Source organism: Ursus arctos, unplaced genomic scaffold (assembly GCF_023065955.2).
Source record: "Ursus arctos isolate Adak ecotype North America unplaced genomic scaffold, UrsArc2.0 scaffold_9, whole genome shotgun sequence".
NCBI classification, from domain to species: domain Eukaryota; kingdom Metazoa; phylum Chordata; class Mammalia; order Carnivora; family Ursidae; genus Ursus; species Ursus arctos.
In genome coordinates this window covers 4,286,738-4,312,123 of record NW_026623111.1, presented here as the reverse complement: position 1 = coordinate 4,312,123, position 25,386 = coordinate 4,286,738, and the positions used below count along the sequence as shown (strand labels likewise).

At 56.2% G+C, this 25,386-nt stretch overlaps 1 protein-coding gene across 4 annotated transcripts in view; it reads left to right on the top strand.

The window, feature by feature from the left end:
- Positions 1-13,010: 13,010 nt before the first annotated feature.
- Positions 13,011-25,386, top strand: part of TBC1D14 (TBC1 domain family member 14) — a 99,216-nt gene continuing 86,840 nt past the window's right edge. For 2 of the 4 annotated variants that reach the window (XM_048211840.2, XM_026486037.4), the window contains exons 1-2: positions 13,011-13,101; positions 22,772-23,510. In XM_048211840.2, the coding sequence (XP_048067797.1) occupies positions 22,789-23,510 (722 nt within the window). In that variant the 5' untranslated portion in view covers positions 13,011-13,101; positions 22,772-22,788. Of the gene's footprint in view, positions 13,102-13,467; positions 13,618-22,771; positions 23,511-25,386 lie in introns of those variants that run through there. The other 2 variants (XM_026486042.4, XM_044379447.3) reach the window with 2 other exon arrangements.

The following is a 25,386-nucleotide window of genomic DNA, read 5'->3' as shown; positions in this document are numbered from 1 at the left end:
ACTGTTCATTGTAGAAGAAATCGGTGTGTTTTCTTAAAGTGTAGGGGAAAAGCCGGTAGCTGCTCCGTTGGCCGTGCTGGACGGTGGGGCGTCTGACTGGCAGGGTGCGTGCTGCGGCGCGCGGGGCTGTGCCTGCTCCGGGCTGTGCGGGGTGGCGGAAGCGGCTTCACGTGGCTGTGGTCGTAGGCGTACCTCAGGCTTTTTGTTTTGTTTTTAAGATCTATTTATTAGAGAGAGCACAAGTGGGGGTTAGAGGCAGACTCCTCGCTGAGCAGGGAGCCCGACGTGGGGCTCGAACCCAGAACGCTGGGATCGTGACCTGAGCGGAAGGCAGACGCTTCACTGACTGAGCCCCCCAGGCGCCCGTATTGCTCTGTTCTAGAGATTTAGTGGCTTCCTCACTGATGAGCATGTAGAATGTTCCTTTCCTGTGTACGCAGTATTCTGGTTGGCACCTCTGCGGACCCCTGTAAACATGGGAGTCCCTGTACAGTCGCTCCTGAGAGACTCTGGCCTGTGGGACGCCTGCTGCACCCGATGTCCCAGCATCACACGGACCAGGAGGTCCTTCGGGGCCTCCGCTGGAAGCCGGGCGGCCTTTCTCTCCCCGTCTGTACGCTGTGCCTCAGCTTGGGTTATTTGAGGCGAGTACTTTTTCTGGTTAGCTTTGTCTTTCTTTTTTTTTTTTTTTTTTTAAGATTTTTGTTTATTTGACAGAGATAGAGACAGCGAGAGAGGGAACACAAGCAGGGGGAGTGGGAGAGGAAGAAGCAGGCTCATAGCAGAAGAGCCTGACGTGGGGCTCGATCCCACAACGCCGGGATCACGCCCTGAGCCGAAGGCGGACGCTTAACCGCTGTGCCACCCAGGCGCCCCAGCTTTGTCTTTCATCTGGGGCAGAGGACAAGTGGATTCCATACAGAAGCATTTCAGTGTTGCTTTATTCTTTTTTTTTTTTTTTAATGCTTTCTGGGGTGTGTGGGCATGTTTTTAAATGCTTTCTTCACTTTAAAAGAATATAAAGCTATATTTCGTGTTTTTCTAGAACCCGTATGCTTTACGTAGAGTTGATTTTTTTTTTTTTTTTTAAGTAAGCTCTACACCAGTGTGGGCCTCGAACTCACGGCCCTGAGATCAAGAGTCCCCTGCTCGTCAGACTGAGCCAGCCAGATGCCCCTGTCGAGGTGGTCTTTGAAGCATGATATTATATACACGGAGTGAAGCTTAAGCATTCGGCCTCCCTTTTTACCAGCTAGGAGACCAGCTACCCCAACTCCGTTTGTTAAATCCCTGACTAGGTGTGGCCTGGTCCTCCTGGGTGCGGCGGCCGTGCCCGGTTGGACGGGAGGCTCCCCTCCCGCAAGCACCTGAGGCAGGTCTGGAGGGTGTTCGTACAGCGAGGTGGTCCTCCGTCCCAGTGCGATAGGTCATCCACGGGAGGTGTGCCCTGTGGCCACCTTTGACCGTGGTCAGCCTGCTTCCGCCGTGCCCACACCCCCAAGAACAGGGTGCGTGTCCGGGGCTAGACCGTTGCTCTGTTCACATGGTCACCTGGAGACTGGGCTCTGTCCCCAGGAATTGTGACTTCACAGGTAAGTGCTTCTCAACCAAAGGGGTATAAAGCCCTCCATTTTTTTTTTTTTTTAAGATTTCATTTCTTTATCTTGGGGAGGGGAAAACCAGAGGGGCACAATCTCCAGCAGACCCCCCTCCGAGCACAAAGCCCGACGTGGGGCTCCGTGTCCAACCTGAGATCGTGACCTGAGCCGGATGCTCAGCCCGCTGAGCCACCCAGATGCCCCTAAAGCCCTCTCTCTAAGTGAGAGTGTCCAGCCACTGCTGTCGTCAGGCTGCCCGGGGGCTGTGTCTGCACAGCCGTCCGGGAGCCGAAGGGAGGGCCCAGCCCCGGGTTTCTCTGGAAAGCAGCCGGTGGCCGGTTGGCATCACAGGTGGGGCACTGTTGCGAGCATGGAGGCCACGAAAGGCGCTCCTGCTTGAGAGCCCGCCACTGGCCTTGCGTCACTGGTGTGGGGAAAGAGGATCGCCGGGAACCGTTGCCTCACTTGACTGAACTAGCAGTGACTGGCAGTGACCTCACCACCTAACACTGGGGATGGCGTCCACGTGTCTGCTAGTAACAGGAACAGTGGACACGCTTCCAGGCATTAGGTCGTGTTAACGGACAACCCTGTGAGGTGGGTGCGTTTGCCCCATTTTACAGGTGAGAAGACTGAGGCACCTGAGGTCCCGCACCTGCTCCAAGGGGGAGCGAAGATGGGAAGTCCACGTAAGCGGGGATCCTAACACTACCTCCCGTAGGGTAGGTTTGTACAGACAAAATAGCACAGTCATGCGGCCAGAATGCAGAGTTAGACGTGGTCCCGTTCTGGGGGTGTCCTGGGGGTGTGACCAGGAAAAAAGCAAAGCGGAAGTGCAAAGGGGAAGCTGCTGCACCCCAGTCGGTAACTCTCAGAAGAAAATCACGTCTGCAGGCTGCCCCTTCCTTCCCTCTTCTCCCCCCACGGTGGGGGGTGCTAAAGGTGGGAGGGTAGCAAAGCCCTTCAAGGCCCTCGCTTCAGAGTCAGGCCCTGCAGAGGCCAGTGCTGCTGGGTGCTGACCACGGCCATGTGGCTGGCTCAGTCCTACCCTCACCTTGACGGGAGGTCACACTCTCCTCCTTCAGACCAGAAACCAGCTCCCCTGGCCGGCTCCAGCTCCAGCTCCAGGTGGTGTCTGAGCCGAGTCTGGGGTAAGGGGCACAGGCACGTGGCCTGCTGCAGCTCGGACACCGGGCCTGCCACTTCGTGTCACAGTCCAGGGGACCTCTCGGGCCCTGTTTGGGAGGTGGCCTGCCACCTGGCAGGTCCTGGCCTCCCCCAAACCCAGCCTGCAGTCACACATGGGGACGACAGCCCTCCGCTTCCAGACGAGGGGGGTTAGGTGAGCTGGTCATCAGGGATCCCACAGCCCTGTGACCCTGGGTGTGCATTTCAGGCCAGGAGGCTGGCAACAGGCAGGTAAAGCTTTCTCCTCACTGGCCCACGGACAAGCTCCAGAGCCCCCCTCCGGCTCCTCTCCCCCGGGCACGTGCTGCTCTCTGTCCCCAAACACCCCTGGTCCTGGGCCAGTCCTGGAGGCCAGGGCCAGACCCTGACGGGCTCCTGCTCTGACCCTGCTGCTGCCTCAGCCACGGCCCGCCATCTCAGGGCCCTTCCAAGCCATCCGGTCTTGTCCGTTGCCCCGGCTTGTGCCGAAGGTCCCAGGCCCCAGGCCAAGTCTGCTGCTGACTTGTCACTCCCAGGTCTGGGGCCCACCTTCCCACGATTGTGGCTTCTGCTCCCTCCTTCAGACCCCCAGCAGGGGGAAGAGCCCGCACAGGAACCTTGGCCCCGCTGTGGGTCTGGCCTGCTGCGAGAGGCCGCTGGCCCAGCCTGGCGCTAGCTTCATGGCATGTTCTCCCTTTGCTCAAGAGGACACAGCATTGAAGGAGCCCCAGCCTGAGAGCCCTAAACCCCAGGGCTCCCGGGGTCACTGAGGGCCTTGAGCAAGTCCTGGCTGCCTTCTGGGCTTGACTGTAGCTCTCCTCCCCGGCCTGGGGCCCCAATTCCTGCTGGTCACAAATGTCAAACATGCCCACGGCATCCTCCCACAAACCGCAAGCTGCAAGCCAGCGATAACGGACAGCCCAGCCCCCAGCCCAGCCCCGTGGCTCCCCTGCTAGGCCGCCTGCCATGCCTGAGCTCTCAGGCCTCACTCCAGCCCAGTGATCACCGACCTGGGAACCACTTGGAGACGTTAGGGGCCCCCAGCTGCCAGAGCTCAGCGGTGGCAGACCTGACCTGGCCCTTACCTCCGCTCGCTCTGCGCTCGTGCTACTGCTCCGTCCCCGACGCCCGTGCCTGTCTGGCCCCACCCTTGGAAGCTACATTTGCCCGGCAGGCAGCTCCCCCACCGCATAAGGCCCTAGCCAAGGCCCTAGCCAGGATGCCCAGCGAGCCTCTTCCCACTGGGCTCCTCCCTCCCCACCTCTCCAATGTGCCCAGACTCCCACCCCCCACCTGCGCTTCCCCTTCCTGAGTGGGGGAGGAAATGAGAGACCCGGGCCTCTGGGTGACTTCCTCATGCTGAACCTGGGTCCCCCACTCGCACATGCTTCCCCAGGCTTAACGCCACCTCGTGTGACACGGTTATCGGTTATCTGGACGAGGCTGGCTGGCAGGCAGCGGGGCCTCCCTGCCTCCTGATCTGCGATGCCTCGACCTTCCTGGGTCCTCACAGCGGAAATGGCGACTGCGAGTTGAGGTCTTTTTGGGGCTGGGGTATCTTCATGTTGGCATTAAGCTGCTAATAAGGAGGAAAAGACGTCTCTGGGCCTTGGTCATAAATAAGATTTGGAAACATTCATTCAACAGACAGGTGTCCACATGCTGCTGTGTGCAAGGCCCTAACCCTGAGGCTGGTAATAAGTTTTACTTTTCTAAATCAGCAAACCCGCAGCCCTGGCTCTCTGGTAAGAAAGCTCTCACGACGTCCTCTTTCATCTCCTAGATAAACTGAGAGGGTCTCCAGCCCGCCTGAGCCACGACCATTCTCGAGGGGTCTGAAGGAAGGCGTGAGGACGCCTCCACGTCCAGGCAGCCCTCTATGTCAGACACTGGGGCTACCGGAAGACCGAAGGCTAGGGGGGCAGGGTGACGCGGGTGAGGCCCTGCTCTGCCCTGACCAGCTGGGCGGCCTGGCCAAGGTCACGTGGCATCTGGGCAGGGCACGAAGAGGAGGGAGGCAGGGCACGGGGAGGAGGGAGGCACTGCCCTTGATTCCGCACACTCAGAGGGGGCGTGGCCCTTCCTGCAGAACAAGAAACACATTTCATCCCAGGGAGACCTCAGGACCTCCGTCTCCAGCCATCACTCTGCTCACAACAACGTGCTCCCTGGCTTTCCGGCCTGGCCGCAGATCCCAGGAAGCTGGGGAAGCCGCTGCCTGGGCACAGCCTCCCTGGGGCTGGGAACCGGTGGGAGTGTGCAGTGGGGAGGGTCGGCCTCCCAGCTCTAGGGAGGGAGGCTGCGTGGGGCGGCTGGGGGAGCCCAGGGCTGGGGCCGGGCCACCTGGCTCTGCAGGAGTCACGACTTCTGCCATGTGGCCTTCTGCCAGCCATTCACCCTCTCGAGCCTCCGTTTCCTCCTCTGAACAACTGGCAAAGTGAGGCCGACCGCCAGGCTGAGCAGGAATAATGTGCCCGCACGTATGGGGTGGTGGATAGGGGCTGATTCCCTCCGTGGTGGCCACCCAAGTCAACGGGTCAGACCGTCCCAGACTCTCGGCTTAGTTTGTCAGCATCTGACCGGCAGCGTCCTAGTGGGTATGGCCTGAGTGGGGACTGTCATTCCGGAAGAGAGGGAAGTAGGGAGGTGGGAGGCGTCAGCTTGTGAGGGCCTTGAAGGGCTCTCGAAACAGGTTCACCCTGGAGGTAGCAGGGAGCGTGGAGGGGTGTGAACAGGGGCACCACTTGTGTCGAGGGCACAGCAGTGGTCTCTGAGTTTGGGAAGGAATTTCAGAATCAGCTGACGCACCCTCTACTCTTCTAGAACTTTATAGCTTTTCAAAGAGGCTCGCCGTGGCATTTCCTCCCTTCCCTGGAGTTGGATGAGCTCAGCGTACTTCTGTGAATGGAGCTCCGGGCAGGTGGCCATGCCTGAGCTCGGCCAGGTGCTAATGCTGAGCTTGGGGTCTCAGGCATCCGACCCGTCTCCTCGTCTGGAGAAAGTCAGAGATCATGCAACCCTCCTCCCGCATGGCGGTGAATTTGGCTCGTCCACTCTGGGTGGAAGAGCCCTTTGTGAACCGTGTGTGGGGAAGAGTTAAAGTGATAACTGCATTACGCTAAACGTCACGGGTCTCACCGTCCTGCGGCCCCGACGGCGATACCGAGCCAGCAAGGTGACCCCGCTCAAGGTGAGGCGAGCTGTCCCCTCCTGATGGAACACGGAGGAAGTACACATTCGGACTCCGGGAGCCACACCGAGATGGGTCCCTGCCTCTAACCCCAACTCAGAGCTTCCTAAGGGACCCACTTCAGAGCACTTGGCCACGTGTCCCCTGGGGGCAAAATTGTCCTTGGCTGAGAACCACTGCTTGAGTTTACAGGGAATGGGGGGCAGGGAGGGGGGAGCTCGAGCAAGTGTGTGGCCTTTGGAACTTGGTTTGAACACGAGAAAAAGACGTTTTATTTTTTTTATTTTTTAAAGATTTTATCTTATTTTTGTTTGAGAGAGAGAGAGCGAGAGAGCAAGCGGTAGGGAGGGGCAGAGGGAGAGAGAGAGAGAGAAGCAGACTCCCCACGGAGCAGGGAGCCTGACATGGGCCTCCATCCCAGGACCCTGAGATCAGAACCTGAGCCAAAAGCAGACGCTTCACCGACTGAGCCGCCCAGGGGCCCCCGAAAGACATTTGTAAAGGTAATTGGGAAATACTGAGGAATTCTTGTTAACCGTGTCAGGTACGCCCACAGTATGGTACTTACGCTTCAGAAAAGATAGCGCGGTGACCCAGACAGGCCCAGCACGGCCCCCGAAGTGCTCCCTGTCCCTTCACTGGCCTCCCCCATTGTCTACGTAGGGACTGAAACAGAAAGCCCGGACGACTGCCGGAGATGGGCATGGGGCAGGCTGCGATGCGAGCTGCACTTGAAAGAATGCAGGACAAACGGACACAGCGGTGCGTGCGGGGAGCAGCAGGACCCTGGCCCCCGCCTCTCCCCTGTGCTCTACTTTGTGTAGATTTGACATTTTCCATCACTAAAATTGTTTGAAAGATGAGAGCCGATAAGCCAGAAGTGGGAAAAGTGAGGTTTTCGCTCAGCAGTGGAGCCTAATTCTGAAGAGCCCAGGTGGGGTCAGAAGGGACAGAGGCGGCAGACGGTGAGGCGCGCCTGCACCCCCCACCCCTGCCTGCACGGCCTGGCCCCTCGCCCTCCGCTGGGAGCGGCCCCCCTCTCCTAGCCGCAGACCCCGCGGACAGCCATCTGCCCTGGGGAGGGGCACCCGCAGCGTTCTCATCCCGCTGCTTCGGGCCATATGAAATCTCCGTCCCTCCGAGCTCTAGAACTCTACGCAGGTCGCCCCAGGCCTTGCTGAGCTTCGCTGCCCAGGGCAGGCAGATGCGGTGGAGACAGGGGTCTTCCCACCCCCTCAGACCTGGGACTTCCCACCAGACATGTTAAACGCACTGCCCCCATCACCACTCAGGTGCCGTGAGCTGCACACCTGGGATGGGGCCCAGGCCTTGGTCTCGGTCTCCTGGCTCCAAGCCCGGGCCCCTTTCGTCACCCTGTGTGGTCTCCCTGCATGAGCCCCGGCGGGGCTGGACGGGGCCTCTTGGGCTTCTTCTATGTTTTCGGTTCAGACATCCATTTGGAGCCCTGCTGGGGAGCTGAGGAAGCTGGGTGGCCTCTGTGTCCCCCAGAATACCGGCCTAAGTGCCTGCGCCCTGGAACCACCCACTCACCTCCTCTGAGTGATGCTGATGTGTCCCCTCCTACACGCACGCCCCCACCTGCTCCTTCCTGATCCCACTCAGCCCCCCTCTCTCCACGGGCCGCATCTCCCCAAGTCCTCCCAAGAGCCCAAGGACCTGGCGATCGATAGGCATCTCCATTTTACAGGTGAGCAAACTAAGGCTCAGAGGGGGGTGAGTCGTGTGGGTGGGGCCTCCCCCCCAGGGACAGGAGGGGACTCCACCATATGGTACAGTGGCCCAGAGCAGGGCTCTGGCACTAGAGGGCCTGGGTTCAAATCCTGCCTGTGTACTTAGCGGCAGTGGGGCCTTGGGCGGAAGGTCCCCCTCTCTGAGCCTCAGTTTCCTCTCTGCGACACCGACAGGTGCCAGGATGAAGGGAGTGGCCACATTGCAGGAGTCAGTAAGGCTTTGCTGTTTGCCCTCCTTGCTGTGGGTCCTGGGCTGCCTGCTAGGAACCCGAGGACTGTACAGAGACCCTACAAGGCAAAAGGGTATGTGGGAGGGTGGCCCAGGGATCAACGCAGGCATAAACGGGGTGGGGATGGTGTGGGTCGGGCAGCACCTGGGGTAATGTTGGGAGCCACTCGATGGAGGGACCAGGAATCCGAGCAAGAAGGGAGTCTGGGGGTTCCAGCTAGAGGGCAGAGCAGGGCAAAGGCTCATCTGTGAGGACAACCCCAGGTAGTCCTGTGGCCCAGGGACAGAGCCTCACATGTGGCCAGGAGGGTCCTCGTATGTGGGCAGGAGCTGCCCCTCTCCACCCCCCTCTGCCCTCTGCCCCTTCCTTGTGCAGCCGCCACGTGGGACCTGACCCCACAGCTTCTAAACCAGGCTTTGCTTTCCGATGGTGACAGCACAGGCAACTGGGTGATGCCTTTACAAAACAAGGCTATTTGGAAAATGGCACTGTGGTGTGCAGGGACGTGGAGCCCTGCCCCCAGGCACTCTGTTTCCTTCATACCTAGAGCCTTCAAGGCCTCCGGCCCCTCTTAAGATTCAGTAAGCCAGAGGCCACAGTCCCCTGGGTCTCCCCTCTCTGCCGGCAAGGCCATGCCTTCCCTAATTCGGAGGGTCTGTTGGTTTCATTATAACTCACTTTTTCCAGCCAGGGACTTGGCATGCTGTGGGAATGAATGACCTTTGATTTGGGGCCAGATCCACCTGGGTTCCAGTGTTCCCAGTGAAACGGGGCAACGGTAGAGCCTCCTAGGGTCACTAGGGCAGCTAGAGACGCTGTGACAGAGGGTGGGCCGCACAGACCGAAGTCACGTGGCTCTGTTGTGCGGCCTGGCTGTGCACGGACTCCCTAATGTCTTGGAGCACGAGCACGGAACGGTGCTTGCTTTGCTTAAAGGCTTTGGTAAGAGGGACGCCAGGCACGGAGCCCTCATCTGACAGTTTACCGTGCTTCTCGAAGTCTGCCGGTTACCCATCAGTGAGCATCCTAGCCCATCTGTATTATAAACGGAGCATATACTTGTCATGGGGAAATCCGAAAGTTTCAAAATATATAGGGACAGAAGACAATCAAGCATGTTCCGAGACTCATTTCAGCATTTCTACCTGTTCATGCCTGTGGATGGTGCATATTCCATATTCTTTGCTTACATTTTATTTAAAATTCTGAAGCATTTTTTCTGTGCTATAATAAACATTTCTTAATGTCTGCGTATAAGTCTCTCTGTTTAATGTCTCCTATGATCAGCCATCTACAGTATGTCCATTTCATTATTGCAAGTAACACCATGAACATCTTTTTACAATAGTCATTGCCTGAATTCTGGGGTAACATTCTAAGGATAGCTCCTTCCAAGGGTCTTGATAGACCGAAAAGATTCTGCGTGTTACACTTTTTTCTTTGGCTTCCTCCTCTGCTGGGGCCCCGCCTTCTCCCGTTCAGGAAAGTGTTCTCCTAGGAGATCTGCCTCCCTGCATTCAGCAAGTTCAACTGAGTGCAGGTAGGAAACAGGTAAGTGCACCTGTTAAAACTGGGAGTAGAATGCCAGCTGAGAGCTGCATCTTGCAGCCAAGTGCAGGGGCTTCTGAGGCTTCCTGGTTGTCCTGACCCTCTTCCATCTCTGTGTCTCTGGCTAGCTTCTCTGTGCTGAGGCTGTGGGAAGGCTGACCTCCAGCTCCCCCAGCTATCGCTGCCTGTGTTTGTATTTTCTTATTTTTTATTTTTATCATATCGCTCAATTTCCAGAAGCAACTAGAGAACCCGAATTCCAGGCATTGTTTCCAAAAAGTGAGCGCTCCCATGTCAGCGGTGAAGGGGTAAGCCTCCGAGGAGTGAAGGCAGAAAGGATAAGTTTTCTGATGGGTTTCTGAAAACGCTTGGGCTGATGGGACGCGCTTTTGAAATAAACGGGGGATGTGTGATCTGCCTCTGCCTTGCGGGGATGGTCTGGCCCTGGTGGGCTCTGAACAGAGGCTGCGGGCGAGGAGGGCGGGAGGGAGGATGGCGAGCGGAGAACACGCCATGAGCCCTGGACCGGGCAGCCTCGCTGCCCAGCGCCTGTCCCCTCACCTGCAAAATGTGAGTCACTGTGCAAGTGGGACAGCTTGTGGGGCTCGACTGTCGTCACGGGGTGTAGGAGCCAGGACGGCACAGGGCGCCTGGGACGGCTCCAGGTACAGGTGCAGCTATGAGCAAACTTGATTCATCCATTCAACAGACGTTCATGGGGAGCTCACACTGGGGGGCTGGGAATGAGTTGGGGGGCAAACCGTGTGTTTGGGAGACTAGATCCCCATATCTCCTGAGAGGAGATGCAAAGGGGTTTTGCAGGGCAAGCGGCCTCTGGCCTCATCCTGTGCCCACCTCCTCCCCCACCTGCCCTTTGGGCCTCAGTTTCCCCTCTGAGGGAGGGTGGGCTTGAGGATCTGTAAGGGTCCTGATGCTTGCTTATGACCCTTCTGGGGTCTGCATCGGGTCAGTGAATCATTTTCCTTGCAAGGAGGTGGGGCTGAATTTGTGAGGTGACATGTCCATCTGCCCCTCGAGACTGGGGATCTGCAAGGGTGGGACTCGTGGGCCGTCAGTCACTCGGTGTGGCCAGGGTCCAGCACGGGCTGGCATGGTTTCCATGGGCATCAGGCACCTGCTCCAGCTTAGTTAAGCCCAGGGAGGCTCGGAGGTCAGGCCCGAAGTCTGCGGGGGCCCACACCCCCTCACCTCGGCGGGTTGACCAACAAACACTCTCTTCGTCATATTGCTGGGGCGGTGCCAAGAGCTCCCCAAACACGCCAGACCCGGACCAAGCCAGACCGTTTTTGATATTTCACCGTCACTGCCACTCACTTTGTCTCTAATCCTCGCATAACGTGGGAGGGGGAGGCGCTAGGAGTCTTGTAGACGCGGAAAGGCTCCTGGACACGGCCAAGGACGGTCAGCCAGTCCTGGGCCCGGAACTGAGCCGAGGGAGCTGACGGCTCGTGCTTGTCTACCTCAAGCAACAGCTTTGCAGCCCTCGAAGGAACAACCGGGCTCAGAATCATTCTGGGGATCTCAGGGTTCGGTCTGCATGAGGCTGGATGGCTTTCCCACAGCATGCGACAGAGCTGGGGCCGGGCACGCACCGCCCTAACACGGTTGTCTCCATGTTACAGAGGGGCGCTGGGAGGCGCCGAGGGTCTCACAGGTGACAGGCGTGCAGACGCCCACATAGCTTTTCTCCGTCCTTGCATATTTAACTGTTAGGCTCACTGAGGGTGTAAGTGACTGATGGGCCCCAGGGAGGGGCTCTGGGCTGGGGCAGGGAGCTGGGGGGGGGGGGTGGCAGGATGGGGAGAGGGTGTGGAGAAGGCAGAGAGGGCGCCACTTGTACATCTGCGGGCCAGACTTTTTTTTTTTTTTTTTTTGGTTCTGGATTCAGAACAATGGTTCCTAGTCATTGTGGGGTTTTATTTTATTTTATTTATTTATTTTTAAAGATTTTATTTATTTATTCGACAGAGATAGAGACAGCCAGCGAGAGAGGGAACACAAGCAGGGGGAGTGGGAGAGGAAGAAGCAGGCTCATAGTGGAAGAGCCTGATGTGGGGCTCGATCCCATAATGCCGGGATCACACCCTGAGCCGAAGGCAGACGCTTAACCGCTGCGCCACCCAGGCGCCCCCATTGTGGGGTTTTAAAACCCTAAGCCTCAGAATGAGGGCGGGAGGGGATTTGGGGGAGTTGCAAGAAACACTGTAAAGGCGGACTTATTAATCCTATTTATTACATTGCTAATTAAGTCTGGCCCGAAGCAAGTCTGTACTTTTAGTGTTTTCTTAAAATAAGCAGGGGAAGGCGGGTTGGGGTTTGAAGGAGACCCAGCATTTTTCCTTAAAACCACCCAGAAATGGAAGCATTTGTAAAACTTCTGTTATGCACCAAGCACTGTAAGGGGTGTTAAAGTATTCTCATAAGAGATTGCCTTTTAAAAATTTCTCACCCCTCCTGCCGTCATAACTAATAGGTGCTAAGAGGTTTGGTGTTTTTTTTTTTTTAACATTTTATTTATTAATTTTTAAAGATTTTATTTATTTATTTAACAGACAGCACAAGTAGGGGGAGCAGGAGAAGGAGAAGCAGGCTCCCCACTGAGCACGGAGCCCAATGCAGAACTCCATCCCAGGACCCTGGGCAGACGTTTAAGGGACTGAACCACCCAGGCGCCCATGAGAGTTTTTAGACCTAGGACGCAGGCAGGAGAAACAAGCCAGGGGTTCCTTGCCCCAACACTAACGACCGTGGCTCGGGCAAATGCATCTTCCACTGCATGCTTCCAGATACTCCGTGAAGGAGACATTACCCTTCCGTCCCTGCCTGCTTTGCCAGTTCAAATCCTCCTTCAGATTCAGCTGATGTTTCCCTTCTGGTAATTCTGCCAGCGACAGCCCTGAGGGCGGACTCCAGGCCTCCTGGGTCCCAGCCACTGAAGTCTTCCCTCTGTTCTTGATAGCTCCAGAATTTAACAATTTCAGCAAATATGTAAGTGCCAACTACGTGCCAGGCCCAGGGAACACAGTAGTGCACAAGATAAACCCACTTTGGTCCCAGGAGCCTAGATCCTCGAAGGAGGGCTTCGCCTGGTCTTGGAGAGCGGTTCCAGGCGAAGCACCCGGCTTCCGACCCCTCTCTGCTCCGGTCCCGTGATGGGACCCGGGGCCAGCGACCTCATCTGCCACTCTGCATGACGGCTTTTACCACAGACCCGGCTCAAACTGTATCCCCCTCCAGAGGCCGGGATTTAATAGGCCTGGGAGTGGCAAGGGCGTCGGAATTTTCAAAATCCTCAGGGACACTAAAGCGCAGCCAAGTGTGGGAACTACGGCGCTCGGCACCGTGTAACAGCTCGACTAAGAAGAACTATCAGAATTGCCCGTTTTACAGATCAAGAGACTAAGGCCGGCCCGGGATGACGCCGAACCCATGTTCCCCGTGCACGCCCGTCCGCGCCGCACACCTGCCCAGGGCCAGGGGCGCCCATCGATGCGCTCCGCCGCTCGGCTCCCCAGGCCTGGTCCCTGCCCGCTTGTGCCCCTTCCCCCTCCCGGCCGCTTCCCACTTCCAAGATGGCCGCGGGTGGAGCCGACCAGGTACGGAGGCCACTGGCGGGTGTCCACGGGGGCTGGGCGGACTCGAAGATCCCCTCAGCCCGCCCCTCGCGGCTCCACTGGGCCCTCGGGAGAGAAAAGGGCCAGCGACGCCGCTCCGGGGCCCGAGCCCGGCGGGCGAGCGGCCGAGGAGTGGCAGCGGGGCGAGCGTCGAGCTCGAGGAGCCGCGGCGGCGCGGCGGGGGGCGGCAGCCGGGCGGAAGAGCGGCGGCGGCCGGCAGGGGGCGGGGCAAGGGCGCGCGGGGCGGGGCGGGCAGGGGGCGGGACAGGGGCGCGCGGGGCGGGGGCGGGGGCAGGGCGCGCGGGGCGGGGCGAGGGCGCGCGGGGCGGGGCGAGGGCGCGCGCCGCTGTTGGCCGCGGGCAGCTCGCGCGCACCTGCCTGCCCGGCCCACCGCCTGCGGCGCGCCCAGCGTCCTCGCCGCGCAAGTTGCGGGTCCCGGGGGGCCTGGGCTGCGGGCCCGCGGGCCCCGGGGATGGCGTCGGAGCCACGCTGACTCCGGTACTGAGGGCCTCCGGCGGGGGTCGGGCCGCGAGGAAGGGAGGGGGGTAGGGGCGCGCCGGGCCGCTGCCACCTGCTGCTGCGTCGGCGGGAGAAGGAGGCGGGCCGGGCCGGGGCGAGCGGGTTCGGCGCCGGCCTGGGCGCCCCCTCGCCGCGCGGCCGCCGCTTCCCCCCACACGGGGGGAGCGCGCGGGGCCCGGGTGACATCGCGGGGCCCGGCGGCGCCCGGCTCGTTCGCCCCTGAGAAAGACGCGCGCGCTGACACGCTTCTTTTCCGGAACTTGACGAAAAGTTTTGTCCCTCAGGAGCGCGGGGCTCCCCAGCCCGAGAGGAACTGGCTCGGCGGGCGCAGCTGGCCCTCCGGGGTCTCTGACCCACCTCCCCCGGGAGACCCCTCCGCTTTGGGGTCCCGGCCACCGGGACCCTCTCCACCCCGGGATCACCTCCATCTTGGCACCCCCCCCAAAGATTCCTGTCTATGTCGGGGCCTCTGACCCCTGGCCCCTCCTACCTCGGGAACCATGGAAACCCAGGACCCACCCTGTTGGGGGCCACCAGCGTTTGGGATCCCCGACTCCTGGGACTTCCCTCCACCGTGGAGCTCCACTGTCGCTAGACCGCAGGACCCCACATTCTCAGACCTCCTGTCTCGGGGCCAGGGACTCCGCTGGCCTCAGAGACTCCCTTTCCGGGGCCACAGACCGCCCTCTGTGCAGGAGAGACCGGGCCTGGGGATCCTTCTCGCTGGGCAGGCTGAGAGGCCGGAGCTGGTGTGTGTGTGGGGGCGTGCTCCACAGGCGGCCCTCCCTGGGCACGGAGCTGCCAGGAGGAAGCTTCGAGGGTGAGGCCGTGATGTGGAAGCCTCAGGAAACAGCAGGACTGGCCCCTCAGATTCCAGGCCTCGGCTGGAGTAGTGGGCATTTAGTGGCCAGAGCCCTACCGGGCCAAAAAACCGCCCCTTTTTTTGTTTTGAAATTGCACAGCACCGTGTTCTCTGGTTCAAAATTGGAAGCTTTGCTTTGGAAAGTTCTATGTGCAGGAGGCTCCTGGGCATCCACTTACTTTATTTCCTGAGGAGGAAATAAAGTTGAGGGTGGCATCTTTGGAACCCTATCAGTAGGATGTTAGCACTTCCTTGTTGTCTTGACATCTTTTATTTTCTAATTTTTTAAGATTTATTTATTTATTTATTTATTTGGAAGAGAGACAGAGGGAGATGGAGAGTGCGGGACAGAGCATGCTCATGGACCTGAGCAGGGGCTGGGCAGAGGGAGAGAGAGAATCTCAAGCGGACTCGCCACTGAGTGCGGAGCCAGGTGGGGCTCGATACCGGGACCCTGAGATCATGACCTGATCCGAAACTAAGAGTCAGGTGCTCAACCAGCTGAGCCACCCAGGCACCCCCCCCCCCCATCCCTCCCTTGGCTTCCTTTACAGATGGGTTGCGTCTGCACACTCTTAGGTGCTTTGCCTGGACCCAGCTAGTCTTACAGCAGTCTTGGAACACTGCCTCTTGCCCAGTTTATCTGGCCAGTACCAACCCATTCCCCAAGTGTGGGAATGACTTCTTCCTGACTTCTTAACCCCAAACCACCCAGGCTGTCTTCGTTGTCGTATATATTTGGTCCCTGTAGTTTGTGGGCACCACCTGATCCCCAGCCCTAATGAGAACGTGGCTCAGGGTTATTGAGTGAATATACCCTTTGGGAAACATTAAAGGAGGTAATGTAATTGGTCCAGGGTCACCCAGCTGGCAAGACGCACATGTGAGATTCAGACTGTGCCAGGTCACTAGGCCAGGTTCAGCTCACCTTAGTGTCCAACACGGTCCCGACAGGTCCTGCTCAGCCCTTTGCTTTGTGCTGAGCTGAGCTCACTTCCTCCTTGTGAAACAGTTTTCACAGTGTGCCCCCAGCCCACCCCCACATTCAGCCTCAGTGCTGCCTTGCCTGGCCTCTGTTGATTTCGCCATTCCTCTCCATTGCTTCGCCAGCCCTGCGGCCCACTGCCCCACTCCCCTCTGTCCAGTGGGCGAAATTCTGTCTTTTCGTGCCTGCACTTCCTCTCCTCTGTGCTCTGTTGAAGTCCTCTCTAACAGTGAGGACCTGCTTATCAGAGCAGCTTGTTTTAGAATCTGTCTCCCCTGTGGGTCAAAGCTTCTGACCATCACGTCCCCAGCCTCCACACAGGGGATGCCTGCCCAGCATATGTGGGTGCTCGTGGAGCTTGGGGACCTTGGGGAAGATTTGCCATCAAAATAGACATTTATACATAACATGTAGGGAAGATTTTAGGAAAATGAGTGGGTGTCATCTGTTAATGTTTGTTTTAGGACGGTTATGAAATTTCTAGGGCCTGAATTGTTAAAGAGTTCTAGATTGCCAAGCTGGAAGGACCTCAGGTAGATCGGCTGGGCTCATCACCTCATTTTACAGATGGGAAGTTGAGGCCCAGAGCTTAGGGCCACGGAGCAGGTGTGAGGAGAGATGTTAGTGACAGGGAGAAACCATACGGTGAGGCTTGCAGGCACAAAGTGGCTGAGTCTGGGCTTTGTTTATGCAAATGAATTGCTAAAATAGTGGGCCTGAGCCGGCTGGCCCTATCTAGTGCCCAGGAAGAAGTAACACCAGCCAACATCTTCTGAGGTTTAACTCGTGCCAGGCATGATTCTGAAGGCTTTATTTGCCTAAGAAGATAGGGTCTATTATTGTTCCCCTTTTACTACATGGAAATGTGGTCACAGGGGAGTTAAACTACTGCAAGGTCACACAGCTTGCACGTGGAGGAGTCAGGATTTGAACTCCAGGCAGTCTTCCTCCAGATCCTGCATTCTTTTTCCCCCTTGTGCATTTCATTTTTAAAAACCTTTCCCCTGACTTCTAACTACAGAGACGTGTAAAAATTGTTAAGCATTTAGTTTATTGATTATTACAAAGCTTAGGGTCTGTTTTCTTAAGCATTCCAGCAAGCTGGTGTGGGCTTTGATGTCAGACCTGGTTTGAATCCAGTTTCTGCTGCTCTGTGACCTTAGATGACTTAGCCTCTGTTTCTTCACTGAGCTCGGCAGGCTTGTGGTGAGTAGAGCATGGGATGGTACCTAGCAGGTTTGGTTCCTGGTGAATGTTTAATAAATGGTTTTCTCTTATTAATAATTAAGATTATAAGTTGTGCTGGTTTTGGTAAGCAGTCTGAATGTCCTCCTCAGCTGTCAGTTGCCTGTCAGTCACTTTATAGGTACTTATGATGAGTCACTTTGGTAAGTCACTATATGTAGCCGAAACATTTTGGGGTAGTGGGTCCCACCCCCACTGCCTGTGCATTGAAAGTCCTTAATTTAAAATGTCCCACCTGTGCCTTTTTTTTTTTTTTTATTTAACATAACCCCTTTTGGGCAGTGAAAGTTACATGTCTTTTCCTTAGGGTTGTGAATGAGCCTTTGGGGATCTTCACCAGCTTAAGCCTAATTTCTGCCTGGCTTGCTGATGGGCCAAAACTCATTTAAACAATATTCTGTTATGTTCAAGTCACCTGAAAGTTGCTGTTCATCTTTCAAAGGAGTATATTAGAACTTCTAAGAAATTCTTTTTTGGGATTGTTTTTATCCTGAAGAATAACCCATTTAAAAATCAAATTACTTTTATGGTTGACCTTTCATTCTTCATAATGCAAATTGACCCATTATTTTCTGCAGTGGGAAGAGTAAGCACGCGGGAGTCCTCCCCAGGCCGGCCCCACCTCTGGAGCCTCGTCTCCCTGTCTGTGAGGTGGTAATGAGGGCACCGGGAGCTCCGGGGGTTGTTGTGAAGGTTACGAAGATGGTGGGTGTGAACTTGGAACACCGGGCCCAACATAACGCACGCCTGGTGAGCAGAGGCAGCTGCTCACGTTAATTGTCAATGCCGAGGCCCCGAGTTCCGGAACACCCTGTGCCTTTCTTTCCAGGGTCCTTTTTGTCTAAGCCATGGCATTAAAAAGAGAAAGCAACTCAGAGTGGTTGGTGCTTGTGGAGCCCTCTACAAAGCAAGCTAACTCACGTGGGAGAAGCTATGTGGATCGGGGGTGGGGGGGTCTCCTGGGTGGTAGACCTCATTTCAGAGGCTTAACTAGCCTGTTTCTCCTGACTGGTCCTGCCCTTCAGGGTCAAGGTGAAGGCCTGGGGGGGGGGGGGGCACCAGTCCTACCAGAAGGCTGGTGTTTCACCAGAATTCTCCTCAGGAAGCATGAAGGACCCCAAGGGGCCTAGTGTGGAATGACGTGGGTGTTGGAGAGAGAAGAACAAGTGGGGCCTTGCCTGTACGATCACGGGCAGGTCACTGCATCTGGCTCAGCCCAGCTTTGTTCCCATCTGGGAAATGGCAGAAGACAGTCTGCTTTTTCACAGGAGGGATGAGGATTTAGGGAGGTTCTCAATGTCTGTGTTAGGGCTGCTTGAGTAGCAAAGCTCACCGAGGGGCCTTGGAGTCACGGACTTGGGTTCAAACCCCCACCGCTGCCACATAAAAGTGGAGCCATTGGGTAAGCCATGGGTCTCAGTGTCCTCCTCTGTGCAATGGGGATAACACCTAGTACATAGGGCTGTGCGGGCTGTAAAGCAGAATGGCATGTTAGGAGCTTAGAGCAGGGCCTGGTACTCATTAAATTGTAGTTTTATGGTGATTCAGCCTGGTGTTGGTGTTGCAGACCTGGTCCCGCCCTCTTGAAACTTTGGCTTTGTAACAGATGGGTTCTGAGGCCGTGGCTGACAGAAAGGAGCAGTGTCTGTCTTCTCTTAAGATTAAGGGTACGGGGAGCGGGGAGGGCACCTGGAGGCTCAGTTGTTGAAGCATCTGACTCTTGGTTTCAGTTCAGGTCGTGATCTCAGGGTCGTGGGATCAAGCCCCGCGTTGGGCTCCGTGCTCAGCCTGGAGTCGGCTTGAGAGTCTCTCCCTGCGTTTGCATGCATGCTCTCTCTGTCTCTGTCTCTAAAATAAATAAATCCGTGAAAAATGAAAACATGAGAAGATTAAGTGTACAGAAATCAGTGGTGGAGCCCGGCTGATGGGACCCTTGGCAGCAAAGGCAAGTATACCCTCCTTGGAGGATCCGGGAGAGCCGCGGTGTCCCTGGCGCTGATGGGGATGTGTGAGGAAGCAGCCCCTGCAGCATCCAGAGAGGAGCCCAGACGGGGAGGAAGTGCCCGTGGACAGGAAGCAGCCACAGGAAGATGAGGGCCAGAGGATGTCTGCATGGGTGGGCAGCAGCATTGCTCCCTGAAGCCGCCCATGAGTTTAGGTTTTCCTGCCGGGGACATAACTAAATCATTCGGGTTTGGCCTCATAAGCTGCTTGTTGATGAAACTTGGTCAAGACCTTGTCCCACTGCTTTTGAAAGAGAAGAAAATTAAACTGTTGTTCAAGATGGACTCGTTTTCCACAGGCTCATTCAGAGTCCCTAGCAGAGCTGCTGTGGGCTTTCTGACTTGTCTTGGAGGCCTAGCCCTGGCGGGGTGAGGGGTGTGCCGGTCTCTCGGGGCGCTTACCCTCTCCCCTCGCTGCAGAACACGGTTTCGTGACTGGTAAATGAAATGCAGATTGTCTTGCTTCCTGGAGTGAAAACAGCCGTCCTCTGATCTGTATTGACGTCTCGTGTTTTTCCCTTGTCTGGGAGGTGATGACTGGTCATCCTCAAACTTGTATGCATGCCTCGCATGGCTGACCATGTGGGCCTGGAGGAGGTGGAGGGCCTGTGAGGGCTGCCGTGGCCACTGCTGGGGGCGGGGGGTGGTTGTCTCAAGCTTCGGGAAGCAAGCGTAGAGGGGGGATGTCTCTTACTTTCCTGGACCCTCACGCATTGACCATTCCTCCCCAAGTAGTGCGGTGGCCGATGGGGCACAGGATGGTCAGCCCGGACTTGTTGCCGGGAACTCGAGGGGAGGGAGTTTCTTCCTCATCTCGTTATGTCCACGGCTCACCTTGTTCTTGAAGCAGAACCCACTCGCCGCACGTGTTTCTTGGTTGGACTGTCCCCGAAACCTGCCCTCTTAGAACCTAGTTGTTAGTAATAATTAACTCAACAAATAGATTTTTGAGTCTTTAATCCATGCCAGGCATTTGGCCAGGCAGGGGTATCTGGAACCTGTTAGCCCGTTGCCGTCCCATAGCTTAGGAACCAGCAGAGGGACGGGGGCAGCTGCGCAGACAGTTGTCTTAGAGGCGCGGCCAAAAGGAGCCTCAGAGGAAGGAGGACCTGCAGCTTCCCAGGAGAGTAGGGGAAGGCTTCTCAGAGGAGGTGGCCTTGGGACTGTGCTGTGTCTCCTTGTGGCACCTGCTGCCTGATCCCTAGGGGCTCTGGGTGCCCTGCTGGGGAGGACACCCAGGCCGTGGGGTTTGGAGAGAGGCGAGGGTGACAGCACGAGGCTGCTGAGGCCAGTAAGGCCGGGTCGGGAGGGCCCTGTGCCAGATCAGGGAATTTAAGCTGATCCTGTCTTTAGAAAACGTGTGACTTGGAGGCAGGCCATCTGCAGCTGGCCTCCTGGCCGGCTTCCAGCGTCCACCCTGCAGCCTCTTTCAGAAGCGAGCGCGTTGTGCCTGCAGCCTCCCCCTCCAGGGCACCGTCGGAAGGCAGGTGCTCTGGCGTGTGGCTTCTGGTTTCATGGGGCTGGTGGCCCCAGGCGGAAGGGTTTGAGGACAGGTGGCCTTGGCCCGTGTGGGGTTGGTGTGAGAGCATGTTGCAAGCAGAAGGACATTTTTGCTTTTAGGTTTATTTCCCCAAAGGCTGACAACCTTGTGTGTGAGGTTTAAGGAACTTCACTTGGACTCGGAGCCAGCAGAGGCATCAAAGGTCATTCGGCTCCCTAGAAGAGGCCCTTGTCCTGCTGGCCCGGCCCCCTCACAGAGGAAGGAGGCGTGGGGAAGAGGCCACGGCCAGGCGGCTTTGGACCCTGTCGGACCTGCTTCGCCGCCCTTGTGCTGTGACGGTGGCGATTCTGAGAAGGGTCCTTGTGTCCACTCGGTGCAGCCTTTGTGCTCTGTGTGTTTGAGTGTCAGCTGCAGTGCGAAGGCATTTTTTGCAGGTACTCAGCTCTTCGTGTGGCTGAAGTAGAGGAAGTTCACGTTGACTGGGCACGCACTGTGGTCAGACGGGGGGTGTGCCGGCACTCTCAGCGAGCCTTCTCCTTTCACGTATCCCCCGACCAGCCGTGACTTTGGTGGTGTGGCCCACTTTCCTGCTGGCCAGGGGGGAAGTTGAGGCTCAGGAAGGTTACACTTCTTCCCATGGTAAGCGGCGGAACCCGAATGTCAGCCGGGCAGGTCACTGGCTTTCAGCTCTGTTTGCCGTGAGGATGTCCTCTTGTATTTCTGGCTTTTTGCCAGTTTGACCTGTCAGACTATTGATGGTGTTTTGATAATTCTAATAACTCTTGACATTGCGAGAGATTAGCTCTTCACTATGTGCTAGAAATGTTTCTTGCTGTATTTTCCTTTTAATTAAAATAAATGTAGAAGTCTCAAGTTTATGTACATTGGAATCTCCGTGTGTCTTCCTGTTGTGAATCCTGTTGTTTCACGGCATGGCTGAGTTCAGGGATGTCCTGGGCAGGGGCTTTGACATAGTTGGCGGTGGCCTTGCCTGGAGGAGCTCAGGGCTGAGGACTCGGGGTGGGGGCTCCAGCCCAGGAAATCGAGGGCAGGATGGACTGTGGCCTGAAAGTGTGTTCATGGGGGCTGAGGTGCTGCCCACGTTGTTTGGAGGGTGAGCTGAGGTTTTGCTCAGTAGGTTAGAGAAGCACTTGATGGAATAGGTTTATAATTTTGTTTTTGTATTAGATCCTTATTTTGTGTTTTTGTTTTGGTGTAGTACAGTGTGGTTCCGCCTTCTAAGAAAAATCGTAAAACATCATGGTTGAATCAGTTAGTACAATATCATGATTAAATAATCCTTCCTCACTGGGTCGTATTCAAGTTTTTATATACAGTTCTGTCTATTTCTGAATTCTGCATTTTGATTCATTCCTTCATTTTTTTATTTTTTATTTTATTTATTTTATTTTATTTTTATTATTTATTTTTAAAAGATTTTATTTATGTATTTGTGAGAGAGAGAGGCCGAGAGAGGGCACAAGCAGGGGGAATGACAAGCAGAGGGAGAAGCAGGCTCCCTTCTGATCATGGAGCCCAGTGTGGAACTCGATCCCAGAACCCTGGGATCATGACCTGAGCAGAAGGCAGACGCCTAACCAACTGAGCCACCCAGGTGCCCCTTTATTTTTCCTTTATTGACTATCTGTTTTCCCTGACCCAGCCTTCTACCTGGGTCTTTATAACTGCACACCAAGCTATTCATCCACTAGGTATGGCCTATATTTTGGGGTCGGTCCCATAGATCCCAGCTGTACTGCCAAATAACGTTACGATCTTGGACCCATTTCTTAACCTGTCTACGCCTTGGTTTCCTCCATGGTAATGGGGATAACACGTCCTACCTTGTGGACATGTGGAGGGCCGTGGCTGACTTGGATGTACTGGAGTCCTCTCAAGGTGCACGGCATACACAGTGTAACTTGTTTCCTGTCTTGATGATGACATCTTGATTTTAAAGCTCTCTGGGAACAAGTAGAACTCCACTTATGTATGGGTTATGAATTCACGTACTTTTGACGGAGGTGTTCTGTTCATTTATTTTATTTTTTAAGTAGTCTCCACGCCCAGCACGGAGCCCAGTGTGGGACTCGAATTCACGACCATGAGATCAAGACCTGAGCTGAGATCAAGAGTTGGCCGCTCAACCGACTGGGCCACTCCGGCGCCCCTTCTGTTTATTATTTTTCAAAAAACATGAAAAACAAACAACCCTCTCTCTGCCTGGCCCTGTCCTCACACCTCTGAGCTGGCCTGAGGGTCAGACCTGTGACTGGTGGGGTGCCGGTGATGATGAGCAGGGGGATTGTTTAAGTAATTTTACCCCTGCTGTAACCTTTGTTCGGCTTATTTTATGTCGTGGTAATATGTGCTAAAACTCTAGCTTCTGCTTCTGAAGTAAAACTTGGATATATGGGACTTTTTTCAAGGATTTGTTCCTAAAAAGGGCATCAGAACATTTGAGCCGTACAGCAGAGGAGTGTGTCTTAGGCTTTTATAGCCACTGTCTTAATTTCCATTTTTGTGTTTTTTTCTAGTTTCTCCTTGGACCAAGATGACTGATGGAAACCTCTCCACCTCTACAAATGGCGTAGCCTTGATGGGCATTCTGGATGGTCGGCCGGGAAACCACATTCAGAACCTGCAGCACTTGAGTCTCAAGACACCCAGATCCCTCTCGTTGCAAGAGTATGGGCCCAAGCTGAAACTTGGTCCTTTAGAAGATCGGCACAGCCTTAAGTCCGTGGACTCGGGCATTCCTACCCTTGAGATCAGTAACCCGGAACCTGTCCCCTGCAGCGTGGTCCACGTGAAGAGGAAGCCGTCGGAGTCGGAGATCGTCCCCGAGCGAGCTTGCCAGAGCGCGTGCCCACTGCCGTCCTACACGCCCCCAGCTCCCAGCAGCGCCGAGTGGGAGCAGAGCGTGCGGAAGTCGTCCACATTCCCCAGGACGGGCTATGACTCGGTGAAGCTCTATAGCCCCACCTCCAAAGCCCTGAACCGCAGCGACGATGTCTCCGTTTGCAGCGTGTCCAGTCTCGGCACAGAGCTGTCAACCACACTGTCCGTCAGCAATGAGGACATCTTGGACCTCGTGGTCACGAGCAGCTCCAGTGCAATCGTGACCCTGGAGAGTGACGATGACCCACAGTTTACTGATGTCACCCTGAGCTCTGTCAAGGAGACTCGTGAGCTGCGCCAGCAGGACTGTGTGGATGGAACTGAGGACGGGAGTAAACTGAAAATTTGGGGACCACTTAGTAGCTTCGTCACCAGGTAACACCGTCTCTGTCTCTACGAGAGTTAGGTTATCTGGACCGGCTGCCCTATTCTCCTCCGAAATGTGCTTGTGCTTCCTGCCTTTCTAAGCAGGCCCTGAGTCATACAGGTGACTGTATCTTCTCCCCGTAGCCCGGAGTCCTGTGCAGTTGTGGGTAGGCCTGGTCCGGAGGTGATTCTGCTGTTCGAGCCCTCACCGCTCGCTGTCACCTCTGTGTCCTTCCCTGGCTCGCTCGCACACTTTGTTGTCATTTCCTGGCCTCCAGCCTGCTGTGGCAGACCCACAAGTGGCCACTGCTAACAGATCGGCAGCCTTACTTGGTCAGCTTTGTCCTCTGAAGGGCCCTTTATGCTCATCACTTGAGCTGCTTGGGCCAAGCAGAGGGTTAGGAACCCACGTTCCATCCCCGGCCCCCACTGGCATAATGCAGGGCTGGTGTTGCCAGGCAGCCCTGGCCCTGTGTTTCCGCAGGGCTGTGCACTGGACGCATGTTCCGACGCTGGCCCTGCGGCCGCTGCTTCCCCCTTAGGCTGGGACCAGGCCACTTGGTTGCCAAACCAGGGCCTGCGGGGCCCGTGTGTCTTCCCTCGAGCCCTGGAGGTACAGCTCCCACAGGACCTGCCTCTTACCTGTGCTCTAACGTTTTCATTCAGCAAGTGTGTGTGTCCCTGGCTCTGCTCTTGGCAGGGAGTACGGGAGTAGTATGACCATCAGAGTGTTACAGGTAATGACTTGGGTTGGGCTCACAGGCCGGGGGTGGTAGGTGGGGACAGATCAGTCAGTCATATAAGCAGTTGTGGACCTCTGGGCCGTGCAGTGCTGCGAGAAGCAGCACAAGGGCCGTGAGAGGGTGTGCAAGGGAATGGTGACCTGTCCCTAGCTGCTCGTCGGGGGACTCATTGCTGTGGTCGACTCAGTTTTCCCCTCATGTGTGTTGTAGCAAAGCCCATGTAAGGCACTTTGTGGTACTGGTGTCCCCTTCTTTCTTTTTACAGATTTATTTATTTGAGAGAGAGAGAGAGAGCAGAGGGGAGGGGAGGGGAGGGGCAGAGGGACGAGGAGAATCTCCAGCAGACTCCCTGTTGAGCGTGGAGCCAGGCCCGGGGTTCGAGCCCACAACCCTGAGCTGAAATCAAGAGTCAGACACGTAGCTGACTGAGCCAGCCAGACACCCCTGGGTGTCCCTTTGAGGTGGTGTGCCGTGCTGGCTAGGGTCAGCTGGAGACCTCTGTGGCTGTGGGCACGAAGGTTAACTCACCGCAGCCCCAGCTGCTTTGTCATCTGAATGTGGAGCTCGTCTCGAGTGAGCCCAAGACAGTTTTGAGTGAAAAGATGTGCGGTGCAGGCTGTGGCTTGTGGGCACCCCTCCTCTCTGATGTGCCGACAGCCAGGCGGCAAGCTGCTCTCGTCCCAGAACTCCCTAACCCAGGACCGCCGTCCACGGGAGGAGCCCAGGAGCTCTGGGGGAGACAGTCACTGTCCCTTCTGAGGCCATAGCCCCAAAATAGGTTGTTGCGGTTCCGATTTGTGTGGCCGAACTGTTCTCTTAGATCAGTGTTTTCAGCATTTCTTATGTGTACCTGTTACACACGGGGTCCTCAGGATCCATCCCGGAACCCCAGAATCATAATCTCAGGGTAAGGGCTTGGGAGCCAGGCTTTGGGAACCATGTGGGGGTTCTGGGCAAATTAGGAAATGTGATTCGGAATGGGGGAAGCAGCCTAGAGGAAAGAGCTGAGCTTTGAATTGAACAGACCTACACCTGCATCCTGGCTGTGTGACCTTGAAGAAGTTACTTCACCTCTCTGAGTTCATTTTCTCATCTCTGAAATTGCATTGAGTAAGTGCCCACCCAGCACAAGGTGCCTGTTA